This window comes from Micrasema longulum, unplaced genomic scaffold, assembly GCF_059751315.1.
Source record: "Micrasema longulum isolate JH-2025_06_02 unplaced genomic scaffold, ASM5975131v1 h1tg001029l, whole genome shotgun sequence".
Lineage (NCBI taxonomy): Eukaryota > Metazoa > Arthropoda > Insecta > Trichoptera > Brachycentridae > Micrasema > Micrasema longulum.
Genome location: NW_028278217.1, coordinates 54,861 through 69,397, shown reverse-complemented (window position 1 = coordinate 69,397; position 14,537 = coordinate 54,861). Strand labels below are relative to the sequence as shown.

General features: G+C 32.0%; 1 protein-coding gene across 2 annotated transcripts in view; it reads right to left on the bottom strand.

Moving 5' to 3' along the window:
• Positions 1-13,704, bottom strand: part of LOC148277468 (pickpocket protein 28-like) — a 28,358-nt gene extending 14,654 nt beyond the window's left edge. Inside the window, exons 1-6 of one of the 2 annotated variants that reach the window (XM_088232850.1) lie at positions 13,488-13,704; positions 10,087-10,284; positions 7,304-7,461; positions 5,568-5,676; positions 2,700-2,811; positions 1,148-1,272 (exon numbers count right to left, since the gene is read on the bottom strand). In XM_088232850.1, coding sequence (XP_088088976.1) covers positions 1,148-1,272; positions 2,700-2,811; positions 5,568-5,676; positions 7,304-7,461; positions 10,087-10,284; positions 13,488-13,687 — 902 coding nt within the window. In that variant the 5' untranslated portion in view covers positions 13,688-13,704. The remainder of the gene's footprint in view (positions 1-1,147; positions 1,273-2,699; positions 2,812-5,567; positions 5,677-7,303; positions 7,462-10,086; positions 10,285-13,487) is intronic. The other variant, XM_088232851.1, reaches the window with a different exon arrangement.
• Between the last annotated feature and the right edge of the window lie 833 nt (positions 13,705-14,537).

The following is a 14,537-nucleotide window of genomic DNA, read 5'->3' as shown; positions in this document are numbered from 1 at the left end:
TATTCATCCTCCACCACTTCTCATCACTTTCCTTCTTTTTCCTTCCCACTATTTCCTTGTTTTGTTCTATTTCTTGTGTTTATTATATATAAATAATATTGTTTCAATCACTTAATTTTTATATAGTTTAAAACACCGCTTAATTTAATCAAAATAAAGTAAATACATGTTATTGGATGACTGACCCTAATATTTTTTTCGATAGTCTTTATGTATAAACATTTAACCTGTAAATTTGTTTGTATTCTAATATAATATAAATCATAATTACTGGTAGGAAATTCAATTGCGGGGGGCAAAGCCCTAGGGCTTCTACAATATTATTTAGCGGAGTGGACTGTATTTAAATGTTAATGAAATAAGTGAATATCCTCGATGTGCGGTGTGCAGTGTCGATCGGTCGCAACCCCAACAAATGAGATAAGTTAGTCTTGCTGTGGTCTGACTGGTAACTTGCAAGCGACATCAACACTAGGACAAAGCCCCCAATTTGGAGCTCAACACTGGTAGTTGGTGGAAACAAAGTCTATGATGCGGCACACGTTCAACAAAATAAACGCGCAATTCACGACACGAGGTCTTATTGTGGCGGGTGATCAAAGGATACTGTTTTGGAGTGAACGCGGTTGTGAATACAAAGGATCTAGAAGTTGTGACAATATTTGAACAATGCATACCCACATAATTCGTAATCAATTACATATGATACGAAATAATATAATTTATTATTTTATTTAATTACAAGCCTTCAAAATGGAATGTCAAGTAGATGAATGTTAGCATTTCTGACATATCCTTCTGTTTGCATTCAATCGAGGGAATTAAGCTGCCAAATTTGCTCACGATATTTGCGCAGTTTACTATGAATTTGTAGTAAAAAAATGAAGGAGAATATATTATTGAACAATTTTTTTTGTGTCCTAATTTTCTATTTATTCAGGAAAAAAAATCAGTATTAATAATTTTATAAACACTACCATGACAATCCTACTGATGTTTCTGATTTATTTTTGAAGTCATGTTTATAGCTAAAAAGCTGAAGTATTCTTGGTACCCGCCTCAGGAACTATCAGAAGCTCGGAAAGGCGAAATAAAATATTACTATTTGAATATTTTTAAGCAGTCTAAATATTCTAGTGGGACTTACTTGGCTGCTTCTGGGGATGTGTATATTGACAAAGCTGTCACATAAAGTTTCATGTAGAGGCCATCTTTTGACGTTAATCTCTGAGTTGCAATATCAGGCGTCTCCAGAGGTCCGTGCAAGAATACCTGAACAGATAGATGCAGAATACAATAAATTACATTCTAAAATTAAATAAAACTCATGTGTTACTCTGTGTTGGGCAAACCAGAACCGTTGGTTTGTCGTTTCGTTCACATTCGTTTGAAACAAACACATTTGTTTGAAAATGCCCTAATAAGGCGAAACAATTGTCACGAAGTTTTTATTTTTATATGTTTATATTTGTAAAAATAAAAAAAAGTGTTCAGTATACTCAAATCAGTGTTTGATTTCTAATTATAAGTTTTAATAATGAACATATTTAAATTTGTTGCAACAGAGAGGGAAAACATTTTTGAGAAGGGAATATGTATGTATATGTATTTATAGGGCTTATGACCTGTCGTTGGCTGGTTTAAGTGGCCACTTTACACACTGTGTAATATTCACCATTCTGCGTATTTTTGAACATCCTCATTTCCTCAACCCTTCCATCTGTTGAATTTTGTGAAGTAAAAGAGCTGAAACCTTTATCATGTGGGTGAGATTCATCCGGCTGAACCAATTCACCTACTAGGCAACGCCTGAAAACAATTTTACATTTTTTTATGCTTCTTCTTTTACCAGATAGTTAATTCAACAATGTTTTGAGTATGTCAAAATGCTTGCAGACTGTATGGGACGGCATCAACTGGCAAATTTTTGCATGTGCATTTAATCTGTCTCAGCTGGTAAAAGCATGAACTTATCGTTCTACTTATTTGAGAGTCAAGAGAAAGGTCAGAATGAAGGAAGGCTCCCAGTAGTTTAACGGTGGGTAAAGCGGTGCTCCTTACATCGGGTAGTGCCGTATCCTGGATCAAATTCTGTCGTCTGGCTGAAGCCACCCATAGTTGCTCCGTTTTAGATGGGTCAAGTGTTAGTCTATTTTCAGTAATGCGATTAGGGAAATGGGAATAAAAAGAATATAATTATGCACTGAAATTAAGATTTAGGGAGAGGGGGGGGGGTGGCCAACTGCACTTAAATGTTATTTTTTAAAACGTCTTCACGAAACAGCTTAATTTGTGAAACGGTAACTGTTATTGCTATTTTTATAAAAAAAAAACGAAATGTCTACCTCTATATATAATACAAAAAAGTGAAAATTAAATTACAATTACCATGGCGATCGCTTCTCTTGACATTTGGCTTGCCAACCGCGGGCTAAATGCAATAAATAGCATAGTAAATAAAAAAGAATATCTTCTTGGAATATCTTCCATATTTACATCGGTGAAATTCAAAAATGTGATTGTGCAGCAGGATTATACGTCGCGAAAAGTAAATATTTTGACATTTAACATTAGGTGTTCACGGATGTTCCATTGTGATCACGAATACGATAAACAACCATGGTGAGAAATTGTTATCACGTCGCTTCTTAGCACGTCGATACTTATTTGTGATTGAGCTACAGATAAGTATAACTTACGTCATACCCCGTTGAAAGGTTAATGAGCTGGGCAAATATTTCTCCGTCCAATGGATGAACAAAAAATGTCGCATTTCCTTGAACAATATCTCTTCTCTTTGCCTCTCTGTAACTATTACAAAAGTCAAAAATTAATTTATTGTTATCTCTGAGAATATTTAAATAACTACAGTGGAACATCTATATTGTCAACTCCCTTATTTACACATTATTATGACTGTTTTTTATCATTACATTCGTTAGTATTTTCCATATTGGTCGTCCCTTCCACAGTGGCGATTTTTCAAATAAGGCAAGTGAGGCTCCGCCTCGAAATGCACACGACATTTTCAATATATTAATTTAGTCGCTCTCTTTCAGAAAATACGTGTTGCAAGCAAAAAACATATTGATTCTTATGTGTTAAAGGTTGAATTTGGAATACATTCATATCGGTTAGGCGCTAAGTAAACGAGCCTCAAACCTTAAGAGAAAATCGTAATTGTATCAATACTCAAAGAAAATGTGTACGTAAAAACGTGTATTCTTGCTACTTTTAAAAAAATTTAGTAATGTACTAAAAGTAATCAATATTGATGATTACAGTCTATCAGTATTAAACTGTAAAATATTTTGTTGCCTCACTTGACATATAATTCCAAAACCGCCACCGCCCTTCCACCCAGCGTTGATAACTTCCATCAAGCTAAAATCGGTAGATTAATTGTCCTAAGGGCTGGGGTGGAGAGGATGGGAAGAGGGCATTCACTCTTAAAAGACTGTGGTAAATAATCCCCTTGCGCGCGGCTATGTAGCATCGTGTAACAACTATAGTCCTTAAAATATAGCTTGATTAAAATGACAGCTGTCAAACTAATGTCACTAGTGATGGAAAATTCTGATCACTGATCATGTACCGATCCAATCGATTTTATCAGTTTTTTCATGCAAACGTGAGACTCAGTTTCCGAAAATTTATATGAAAACGCAAAAACAAGCCTATTATAGTATGTTAAAGACAATTATTCACTAAAAAATAAGACATTAAATACTTTTTTTCATGAATAACAACAAATTAATTATATTTTATTAGATTGATTTACGTTGATCAATTTGTCTCATCTCTAACATTTTTGCAAAATGACGCGACCTTGTAAGAACGTCGTTAATAATTAGGTTTATTTTAGTTTTTTTTAGTTTTAAAGCTGATTTTATACATTTATGTTGATTTATATGTCAATCATTGTATTAAAAAAATAAATTAACATGCCAAATACGAATGATTTTTGTGTGTCAATATAAATCACTCCTTAGACGTTACTATAAAGTTATGTCCTCACTTTTGCTGACAACTGTCATTCTAATCAAGCTATATTTTAAGGACTATAGGAAAATACGGACTATTCTAAAGCTAAGATATTTAAAAAAAAACATGGAGACATAGTTAAATAATTTATCATTCCATAATTTATTAAAATGAATGCATAATTGAGCCCTATTAAAAAAAATAAAAATCATTAATTCGCCGCTCATAATTCGCGCGTGCGTCCTCCATCACTGTCAACAACCGACTGAATTTGTTTCACACAACACCAGCTACAGTGGCTACAGAACAGCGTCTCTGTCTTCCTAGTTATGTGTTCTATCTTCGTGCTCTCTCTAATACATATGTATTGCGGTATTTGCGGACATCATTCTTCGGGTAGCAAGGTTAAATATTTTTTGTATTAAAATCCAGCGTAGTTATACAAATTTTACTTTTGAAATCCGGTGTGAAAATGTCCATTTGAAGATTACAAAAAATATGGTTTCATCATTAAATAAAAAGAGATATATTAACCACACCAGAGTTAAAATTTCTCTAATTTTTTGTTGACTTACGGAGGGTTCCGGATTCGACTTCCGGTGAGATCACAATCACCATCATCATTCCCTTTCCACATCTAATAGTGCATAAGGCACTGGTTAGGTACACCAATCGCAGCGTATCTTGATCAATTTTGTCACACGAAAGTAAGGTGATCAGTCCTACGCTTCAGGTACCAGTCAAGGGACTATGAAATATTCTAGTGTGAAAACACCCTTTTAAATAAATATTTCATATAAAATTTATATTAACCATGTTGGAAATCGAACTCGAGACCTCTTGCATGGTAGGCAAACTAACCGACCTTTACACCACGATGCCGACATCAAAATGATTCGTTTACGGTGCTTTTATCTTAATTTTAAACTCAAAATAGGTAAATAAATTTAAGCAGAAAATAGTTACAGATTTAAAAAACGTTCAATTGCTAAAAACTATAGTCCATATTTGAATATAGCTTGATTAAAATGACAGTTGTCAGCAAAAGTGACGACATAACTGTGTAGTATTGTCTAAGAAGTAATTTATATTAACACACAAAAAATCATTCGTATCTGGCATGTTCATTTATTTTTTGATACAATGCTTGACATATAAATAAACATAAATAAAATCAGCTTAATAACTAAAAAATATAAAAAAAGACTCCGACAAACTTTTCAAAAGGCGTAAAAAATATAATTATCAACAACATATAAAATAACAGAGTATAAATAAAAAAAGACATGTTATTTTTGTAAAATGAAATCCTTAAGGGTTAATAAATAAATTTCAAATAAAAAAAACAAAAAATAACGTTTCAAATGAAAATCACTTATATCACCATGTTTAATTTCATGCGTTTATATTTATTTGACGTTAAATCATAGTGTGGCTAGATATAAAGTAATGTGTAAACGCAAACAAAAAATAAATATCCCCAAATTAATCACTCTCTGGGGTGGAGAAGATCAGAATATCACCCCAGTAACAGATCGAGGACGACCATAGAAGTTCCACTGTACTTAAGTTATGTCTTGTACCTTGGAGAGTTGTAAATCGCAATTTTCGAGTTGACGGTATAACACAGCCCCAACTCTGTTATCGTCGGTTCTATGAAAAGGTTTATTCCGGAGGTTCCAATTGTCAGAGCTGATGACAAAAAACAAATCTGTACCTTGAAGGATTGACCACAGGAGTCACATTGAACAAAATGTTCAGGATACAAGATTTTGCGATTGAGTGATTTCCAAAACATGATACGTTTTTAACCAAATGAGATAATTTCAATGTTATTAGAACTTTCAATGTAAAATAATAATTATTTTGGTAATAAAAATACATATTAAAAAGCGTGTCTGAGACTACTGATATTTGTTGCATTAAAAAAAGTTGACTTCAGATTTCTATTTCAACTTAAAAAAGCATTTGTTATTAAATATTAAACAGGACGAAAGTGGACTTTGGTTTTTTATAAACATATATAAAAATTTATAGAAAAAACTTCTGCATTTTCATCTTCAAAACGGCAAAAAGTGGACTCCCATGTTTTATCCTCTCAGGTACAGAAATCAATTTATTACGATATATTTTTATTACACAGGTAAAAAATTTATTAAAATCTAATGGATATTGTTTCTGAACTTTCGATTGGTAATACTGCCTTTTATATATAGTTGTATATTTATACAGCGCTTTATTTGTGAAAATCACCTCAAAGGCGCTGTACAATAAATACATATTCCAGTACGTCTTGCAGCTGCAGAGCGCATTTACTGGATTCTAGTTCCTCCTTTCCAATTATAATATCATTAAATTATAACAGAAAGGAGCTAGATTACAGCACGTCTTGCTGCTACTAAGCGCATGGACGATAAGTAATTTAGCCCTTATTTACATTATGTTTTAATTTGACAGTGAATTTTAATGTTTGAATAATATGAAAATCAATTAATTAAAAAACGCATTTTTAAAAATAGCAGTTGGATTATAACAAGTCTTGCAGCTACTGAGCATGGACTGTTGAAACTCTAGACCCAATTTACAAAACTTCAGTATTTTATGGTCGATAACATTTGCGTATTGTAGCAATCAATTATCTTGCAGCTACAATTCTAGCAACTTAAAATTATACAAATAAACTTACAAAAAATAAACTCTTGTCAATGATGACAGTTTTTATTTTATTATTGTGCTCTGTAACTACTACTACTACTACTACCATCATGCCATTTCTCCGTAGGGGTAGGCAGAGAGGATGCACCGCTACACACGTCTATCCTGGCATACATTCCTAGCTTCTTCCACAGTCATCTTGCCGTACATGCCCCTCGGTTTTGCTTGTTTTTGACCTGACCGGACTTAAGATTTTGCTTTGTTTGATCATGCCACATCTTCCTTAATCATCCCCGTTTCACGTTACCGTTCATTCTCGCCATATATATATATATTTTTCCATTCTTTCGTCATGCATTCGTTTTACATGATCAAATCATCTCAGAGACCCTTTCTTCTGATTTACACTCTCGCCTTCAAAAATTAAAAAAATACTCAACTTTAAAAAATCATGGCGAGGATAATACGACACACAAAAAAAAAATGTCAAGTCGATAAACAAATGTTGAGAAAAAAAAACACCGAACTTCCTCATTAACGAGATTAAATAAAACGAATTAAAATTAATTTGTAATTCCTTCAATAAATGTCAGTAGAGAAAATTAATTTCTTTGTTTTTTTGATTTTTAAGAGCAACGCTTATTGAATGAAATATAGTACGTACCTGGCTTAAAATTGATTGTCAGATTCAGTAATAAATTCATATATTCGCTACTCTTAATCAAAGGATACTCCGTGACATTAGCAAAATTTGAAAAATTAGCCAAGGCTAAGGATGTAGCAAAACTTGTAAAAGCAGTTTTGTCTTTGATGTTCATTCTCCTGAAACAGAATATTACGTTTTTATAATGTATTTATCATTTTAAACAATTTTTTTCTAGTTTGGAGGCGCCAGAAACTCGCCTTTCATCCTCTCGTCCTCTGCTGTGATCACACCGCTATGAGTGTGATCCCATTGCCCAGGGTTCGCGACGTGGACGCTAACGAGCTGGACTAGTCAGTAGTGTTGCCGGTGGAATGCAACTGGGCATTCGCAACATTTAATAGAATCATACGGCGGCCTCCGTGGTGTAGTGGTCAAGACGCTTGACTCACGCACGGAAGGTTCCGGGTTCGATTCCCGGTGAGAACACAAAAATTAAAATTTGATTTTTCTCAAGCTTGGTTGTTCTGTAATGTAATTCACCACTGTAATTGGGCCTCCTGGCCTGTTGTGGTGCAAAAAAATGAAATGAAATGAAATACCCTCCAGCAAGATATGACTCACTACGACCCCACTGACGGTTCGAACCCCAGTATTATTATATAGTACTAGGGGACCTGACAGACGTTGTCCTGCCCGAACATTGGCTTGCCTGCCATTAGCTGGTTCAGCAAACGTTTTTTCGATATTCAAATTTTTGATAAACTATATACTAAGTGATATTTGACATTTCTATATTTTTGTTTCGTCATTGTGTGATTTGCTGTTGCCCAAAGCAAAACCAAAAAAAGTGTGCAATACCTCGGTATCCTGGGCCGCGCCGATTGGCTAAGGCCCGGTTGTATGATCGTTAGTAATAGTAAAAAATCTGTAGTAATTGTTTAAAATAGAAAAAATGAGTTGTTTCATCTATAGTAACTACAGGTGGATAGTAAAACTCTTTAAGCGTTAGTTAAAAATTCAAACAGCCAATGTATGCGAGTAAAACGTTAATAGTAGAATAATGAAGATGGAGTCATTTTTTTACGATTACCGGTTATCTTTATTTACTCACGTCTCTCAGTATTGTTTTATTTCCGAATACGGAATGGACTTTTCTTATCAATGCTTAAGCAATCTAAAGTGGAGAGTTCGTTCGGCGGTGACTTTTTTACTTAATCGTCCAAAAAAGAAAACAATTTGACAGTATTTTTCCACCAAATCTCGGCCGTTCAATTTCGTGGCAGTCAAATTAATTTTTGTTTGTTTTCAATTTGTTTTATTTTTTAAGTTCAAAGTTCATTAATTAAATAACTCTCATTAAATCACCCTTTACTTATCTACTCTGCTGTGACAATCAATGTTTCCGCGAGTACAATGAAATTTTAGAGAAATCAATAATAGTTTTAAAAAAATATATATTATTTAACATTTATTAACACAAATGTTTTTTGATTTTATTTTTCGCGATCCGACATTACGCGGCGACTTCGCGCATGCGTGCGGTGAAAGTGGGACAAAGTGGGGGTTTTTTTGACTCAGTCCGATGTATTAAAATATGATTTTACGCTTCTTCTGGACTATTCTTAATTCTATGATTATATTATGCCTACATTATAATATTTAAGAGCTTGTTGGATTACCGTAATTTTGTGGTCTTTTAATTTTTCTTTCTATGAAATGGTCAAACTTTATTATTATTTTAAGATTCTGTTGACCGATGTTATTATATGATTGCGTTTAAATATACCATGTTGTCACGTGATCTAATTTGTTCGCCTTTTTGACGTTTGCAAAGTCACATTCCACAGTGTAAAAATGTGTAAAAAATGAATAAAACATGATATTCCATTTTTGAGATTTGGAATAAAAAAAACAGTGGTTATATTTCACTCAAGTAAAAACGCGGGTGAAACAAAGCATTAATAGTAGAACGATAATTAAACCGAATTCGTCAATAAATTTAACTATACTAAAACTGAACTTTCGTTTTAGAAGTACTTGTTTGTGATTAAATTCCAAAACTAAAAATTGTCAATGTAAAAAAAAAATAATTTAAGTAGGTACTTGTTTATTGTTGAATTCCAAAACATAAAATAAATATTTTTTCAAATATGGCCTTCTTTTTGCAAACGTCAAACTACCGTCGTCTCACCAACAAAGAGGTATACTTATGTAGGAATACGATTTTTAAAAATGTATTGAATTTAATATTATTTAAGTGCTACCAAAAATCCAATAAAAATAAATAAATGGGTAGAAATTATAAGGAATTTAAGGAAATAATCTGATTGAAATCCACAAAAAACAAATGCTGTTTCAACATTCAAAAACAAACTTTTTTTATAAACAAAAAAAACATCATCTTTCCATTTTTTTGCAAATGCATTCCCACAAATGCAACCCTGGTAGATCGACGAATAAAACATTTATGCTCCTAACTTATTTTTTACATATTCGATTGAAGATTTGAATATCTACGAACACGCACAGCGCAATATATCTATATTTCTCTGAAAACCGCACGTAAATCGGTTAAGCCGTTTGGGAGTAGTACGGTGACATCACACGTACAGAGAAATTATATACTTATATATAAAGATGTATATGGTATTAAATACTGATCGAAGCATCACAGCTGTTTTTTTCTGTCATTTCCAACTGGTCTAGAATCTCCCAACGTTGTCAATTGAAAGTCCTACAGTTCTATCTCAAAAGTGTTCTCCATCTATGTTTCAGTTCAGTTCATTATAGTGTATACTTACATGATGTAGTTAGTGAGTTTAGTAGTGCTAACTTTAGTATGGGGACATACTGTGACGCAGGGGAATGTCGTATTCCAAGCAAACATGTCTCTATCCATAGACACAACAGTTGGGGACTCTTGGTAACGTTGCCAAGTACTGCTACTCAAGTAAACTGCTCCCCAGAGAGCCAACGCTACCGTAATTATCCAGAGTAATCTGAAGGAAAAAAATATATTTAAAAAACAGACACACCATCAACCATCACCGTAAGGTAAAATACAAAGAATAGAACGCTAAAGATGCTCTGTCTTTCAAAAAGCAAACTGTGGTATAAACATGATTAAATAATGTCTAGATGATCATCTTCTTACACTCAATATCGATAAAACGAAATACTTTTTTTTTCTTTTCCACATTCGCTCATTCGTCACGGAAGAAGGCTTAGAGAAAAACACATTTGGTACACGCGTTCGCCATAGACGAAATCGGAAAGATGGGCGGCAACTATTGTCTATGATGAGTACCAAACGTTACCCGTTACAGCATATCACAACATCGTCGGACTCCATGACTCCAAACTTATAGTTAGTTCATCAACATCATCATAATTCCCTTTCCTTACATTAATTCTGCACGAGGCACCGCATTGGTACACCAATCACGTTCACGAAGGTAAGATAATCAGTCTTACGTTTTAAGTGCAAGTCAAGGGATTATGAAATATTCTTCTGTAAAAAAAACCTTTCGATTTATTTTATTAACATTTGTACGGCAAAATTGGCCTTTCTGCATCTTCTTCTTTTCATATCACCAGTTGCCTCCAGGAGACCCTATCGCCAGTCAGCACTCTCGCTTCCTTTTAACTTTTTGAATTTGTAATTTAGGCAAAATTATTTGATTTGTTATCACAACATGTTACGGATTTATTCAAATGATTTAGAGAACAAGTGGTTTTAAGATTTTTCCGAAACACCACTTCACTCTCACAGTTTCGCACCTCTGCTGCGAGAGAATTCCATGACATGTATATCATGTTGACGTGCCAGATATAAAGTAAATATTTATATTTTTTATTACTAATGCCCCTGATTCCAGATAGTATTTGTAGTGATAATATGTCTGTCTTAATTAATTATTCGTCCCAACTCAACCGGCTTTGAAGTACCCAATTAGTAAAATTCGTTAGATTATTTTTGTATCTAATTAGAAAAAATGTTCACTATAATAATATTTGTGAATAATCTTTCGATGAGGACTAATTTCTGGTTCTGGCTAGCAGCTAGCAGTGGCGAATGGTGATTTTATTTACATGTAAGCTATAAAAAAATATCATATATTTGTACCTACATAGAAGGTACATAATTTAATGTAAGTAATATATACTTTAAATTGATATTTTTCTAAGGTTCTGTGTGATACAACACCTCTCATCCATGAAATCAGCTCAAACGACGTAACCTTGTAATATATTATATTGTATAGATATATTATCCATTACTTTAATACATAACTCATTAAAAAATAAATAAAAAATAGCACTTTGAATTCAGTCGATATTAGGTATTCAATTGCAATGTCAACTAGCCGAATTTTTCTAAAAATTAATAGTGCTAAAAACGGTCACGTCGAGCGCCATATGTCCTGGAATATGACGCATGACAGTAATTATGGTCCTATGTCAAAAGTACCAAGAAGAATAGACCTTAAGAAAAAATGATTGAAATACTGTTTTCCAAATCAAGAATCTTTAAATAATTTGTGTAATCTGCAAGTTTAATCTAAAAGAAAAAACCCGCACTGGGATTAAGACATTCAAAATATAGTATACTTATTTTCGCGAAAAATGAATGTGACGCTAATACAGCAATTAATATATAAAAGAGAGCACGAAGATATAACTCATAACAAGAAAAACAGAGAACCTGTTCTGTGGCTGGTGTTTGTGAGAAAAGAGATTCAGCCGGTTATTGACAGTGATGGGGAATGCACGCACGCACGTAAGATTTTAATTTTACTTTGCTATATGGCTTAATTATACGTTTATTATTTTGAATTATGGAAAAGGAATTATTTAACAGTATGTTTCAATTATAATAGTAAAACTACGTAGACTGGATGACAGAATATCAGACTGGACCAGATTGACGATGTCGGTCACGACAAAACCCGGTCACTGGTAAAAATGTATAAATAAAAGTGGAATAAAACTATAAACGTATTTTTATTATTATAATTAAAATGCAGTTCCACCAGGAAATGTCAGTAGAAAAACTCAAGTATGTCTCAATGTTTTTTTTAATGTCTGAATATTCCGTCTTTTGCTTGTGGTAACACGTTGTTACATCACCGCGCGCAAAGGAATTGTTTACTACATTCTTTTTAGAGTTAATGTATACTGCAAATAAATCATATTTTCGTAATTTCAGCATATGTTTATATGGTTTTTATTTTATTTTTCTTTTCTTTTCTTTTCTTTTCTTTTCTTTTCTTTTCTTTTCTTTTCTTTTCTTTTCTTTTCTTTTCTTTTCTTTTCTTTTCTTTTCTTTTCTTTTCTTTTCTTTTCTTTTCTTTTCTTTTCTTTTCTTTTCTTTTCTTTTCTTTTCTTTTCTTTTCTTTTCTTTTCTTTTCTTTTCTTTTCTTTTCTTTTCTTTTCTTTTCTTTTCTTTTCTTTTCTTTTCTTTTCTTTTCTTTTCTTTTCTTTTCTTTTCTTTTCTTTTCTTTTCTTTTCTTTTCTTTTCTTTTCTTTTTCTTTTCTTTTCTTTTTCTTTTCTTTATTATAATAAACTTTTTAATAATTAAAAAATAAAAAGGCCCACGCTCAGACGCTATAGTTTTTGTGGGCATTTTTTCAAATTCATATGAACATAACATTATAACTTAATTTTAAGATGTATTTTTCTAAAGTGTATTTTTGTAATTATATTTCTATGTAAATAATATGTGTATGGAAAAATAAACAAATAAAATATATAAATAAAAATATTAGTACCTATTGCTTTGAACACTTTTTGCAATTTTTTAAATTTAATTTATTTTCTTAATTTTTGTAATTCACTAAAAATAAAAAATAAAATAAAGGTCCTTAATTAAAAACCTGGTATAAAGTTATGAGGTTACATTGATAATAATTCTGAAAGCGTCACGCATCGTTGTGAAAATTGTTCAATAATTCATAGTGAACTTTATCATCCAGTTCGCCAATATTGAAAACATTCTCATTGCATCAAAGGTAGGTCCATTCGTGTGCTTCTTTCCTTTGTTCAAATACTCCAACTTTGCACAAAATGGAATGATATTCGTTTTAACATTATACTGACGCTTTTCATTACCATTATTATTTTTAGTAGAAATTACTATCGCTATGCCTAGGCAAAACATTATACCAGATTTATAAGTTAGGCCCAAACAGTTAAACTTACATTTCAAGAACATGGCGTTCCGCTTTCGTAAAATGGTTCAATCCGTGTATAGAACTAGTATCGAGAAATAACAGAATAAATTTCTTTCCTCTTCCGTCAAGTTTAGACCAAAAACTTTTTTTATCATTATTGGCTTCCTCCTTTCTCCTTTTCATTTGTACTATTTCGTCTTGTATTAGTTTCTGAGAGTAGAATGCCATATTGGATAATATTTGACAGACCTAAAATAAAAAACATTTAAACGTTTAAAAAGAGGAAATATATCGGGATGGACATTAGATTTTGAATCCTTAGGGAGTAAGATCTAGCCTGTCCGCAAACATATTGTCAACTTTTAAATATATCACTTCCCAAGTATAAGAAGATAATAATCGTAATATTTCTGGCTAATGTTTTATAAACATGTATACTATTTTTGTCTTATACCCGTATGCAGAGACAAAACTTAAGGTGAGGAAAGTACATTCTAATCTCAAATGCGGAGAAAAACTCGAAGGTGGAGACAATAGAATGTACTTTCCTCGCCTTAAGTTTTGTCTCTGCATACGGGTATTAGAATCTAACATTTAAAATCTACCCGGGGCACTCTTATTTTGTTCAGTGATATTAAAAAAAGACCCAAAAAATTTCAGATTCGCAACCGAGCTTTGAACTTTCAAAACAATTGAGGATTTCGCGATTTTTAAAATATTTTTTTATTTTATTCAGAAAATATACAGTCATACATTATATTACAATTTATTAATATTATAAACAAAGATTTTCAAGACATTTCTATAAAATGTATTTATTTATTTAGATAAGTAAAAAAAAGTAAGAATAACATAAGAAAGAAACAATAATAAGTTTAAAAAAATTCAATACATATATTTTATTTTATTTATTTCGAATTCGAAAATTCAATACATATATTAACTATGCTTTTCCTTTACTATGTTCTACTTTATTTATAAACTATGTAATACTTTATTTGTTTTACTTACTATTATAATTTATTTTTTTTACACTATACAAAATAGGTAAAATAGAGTATTAAAAAAATAAAGAATA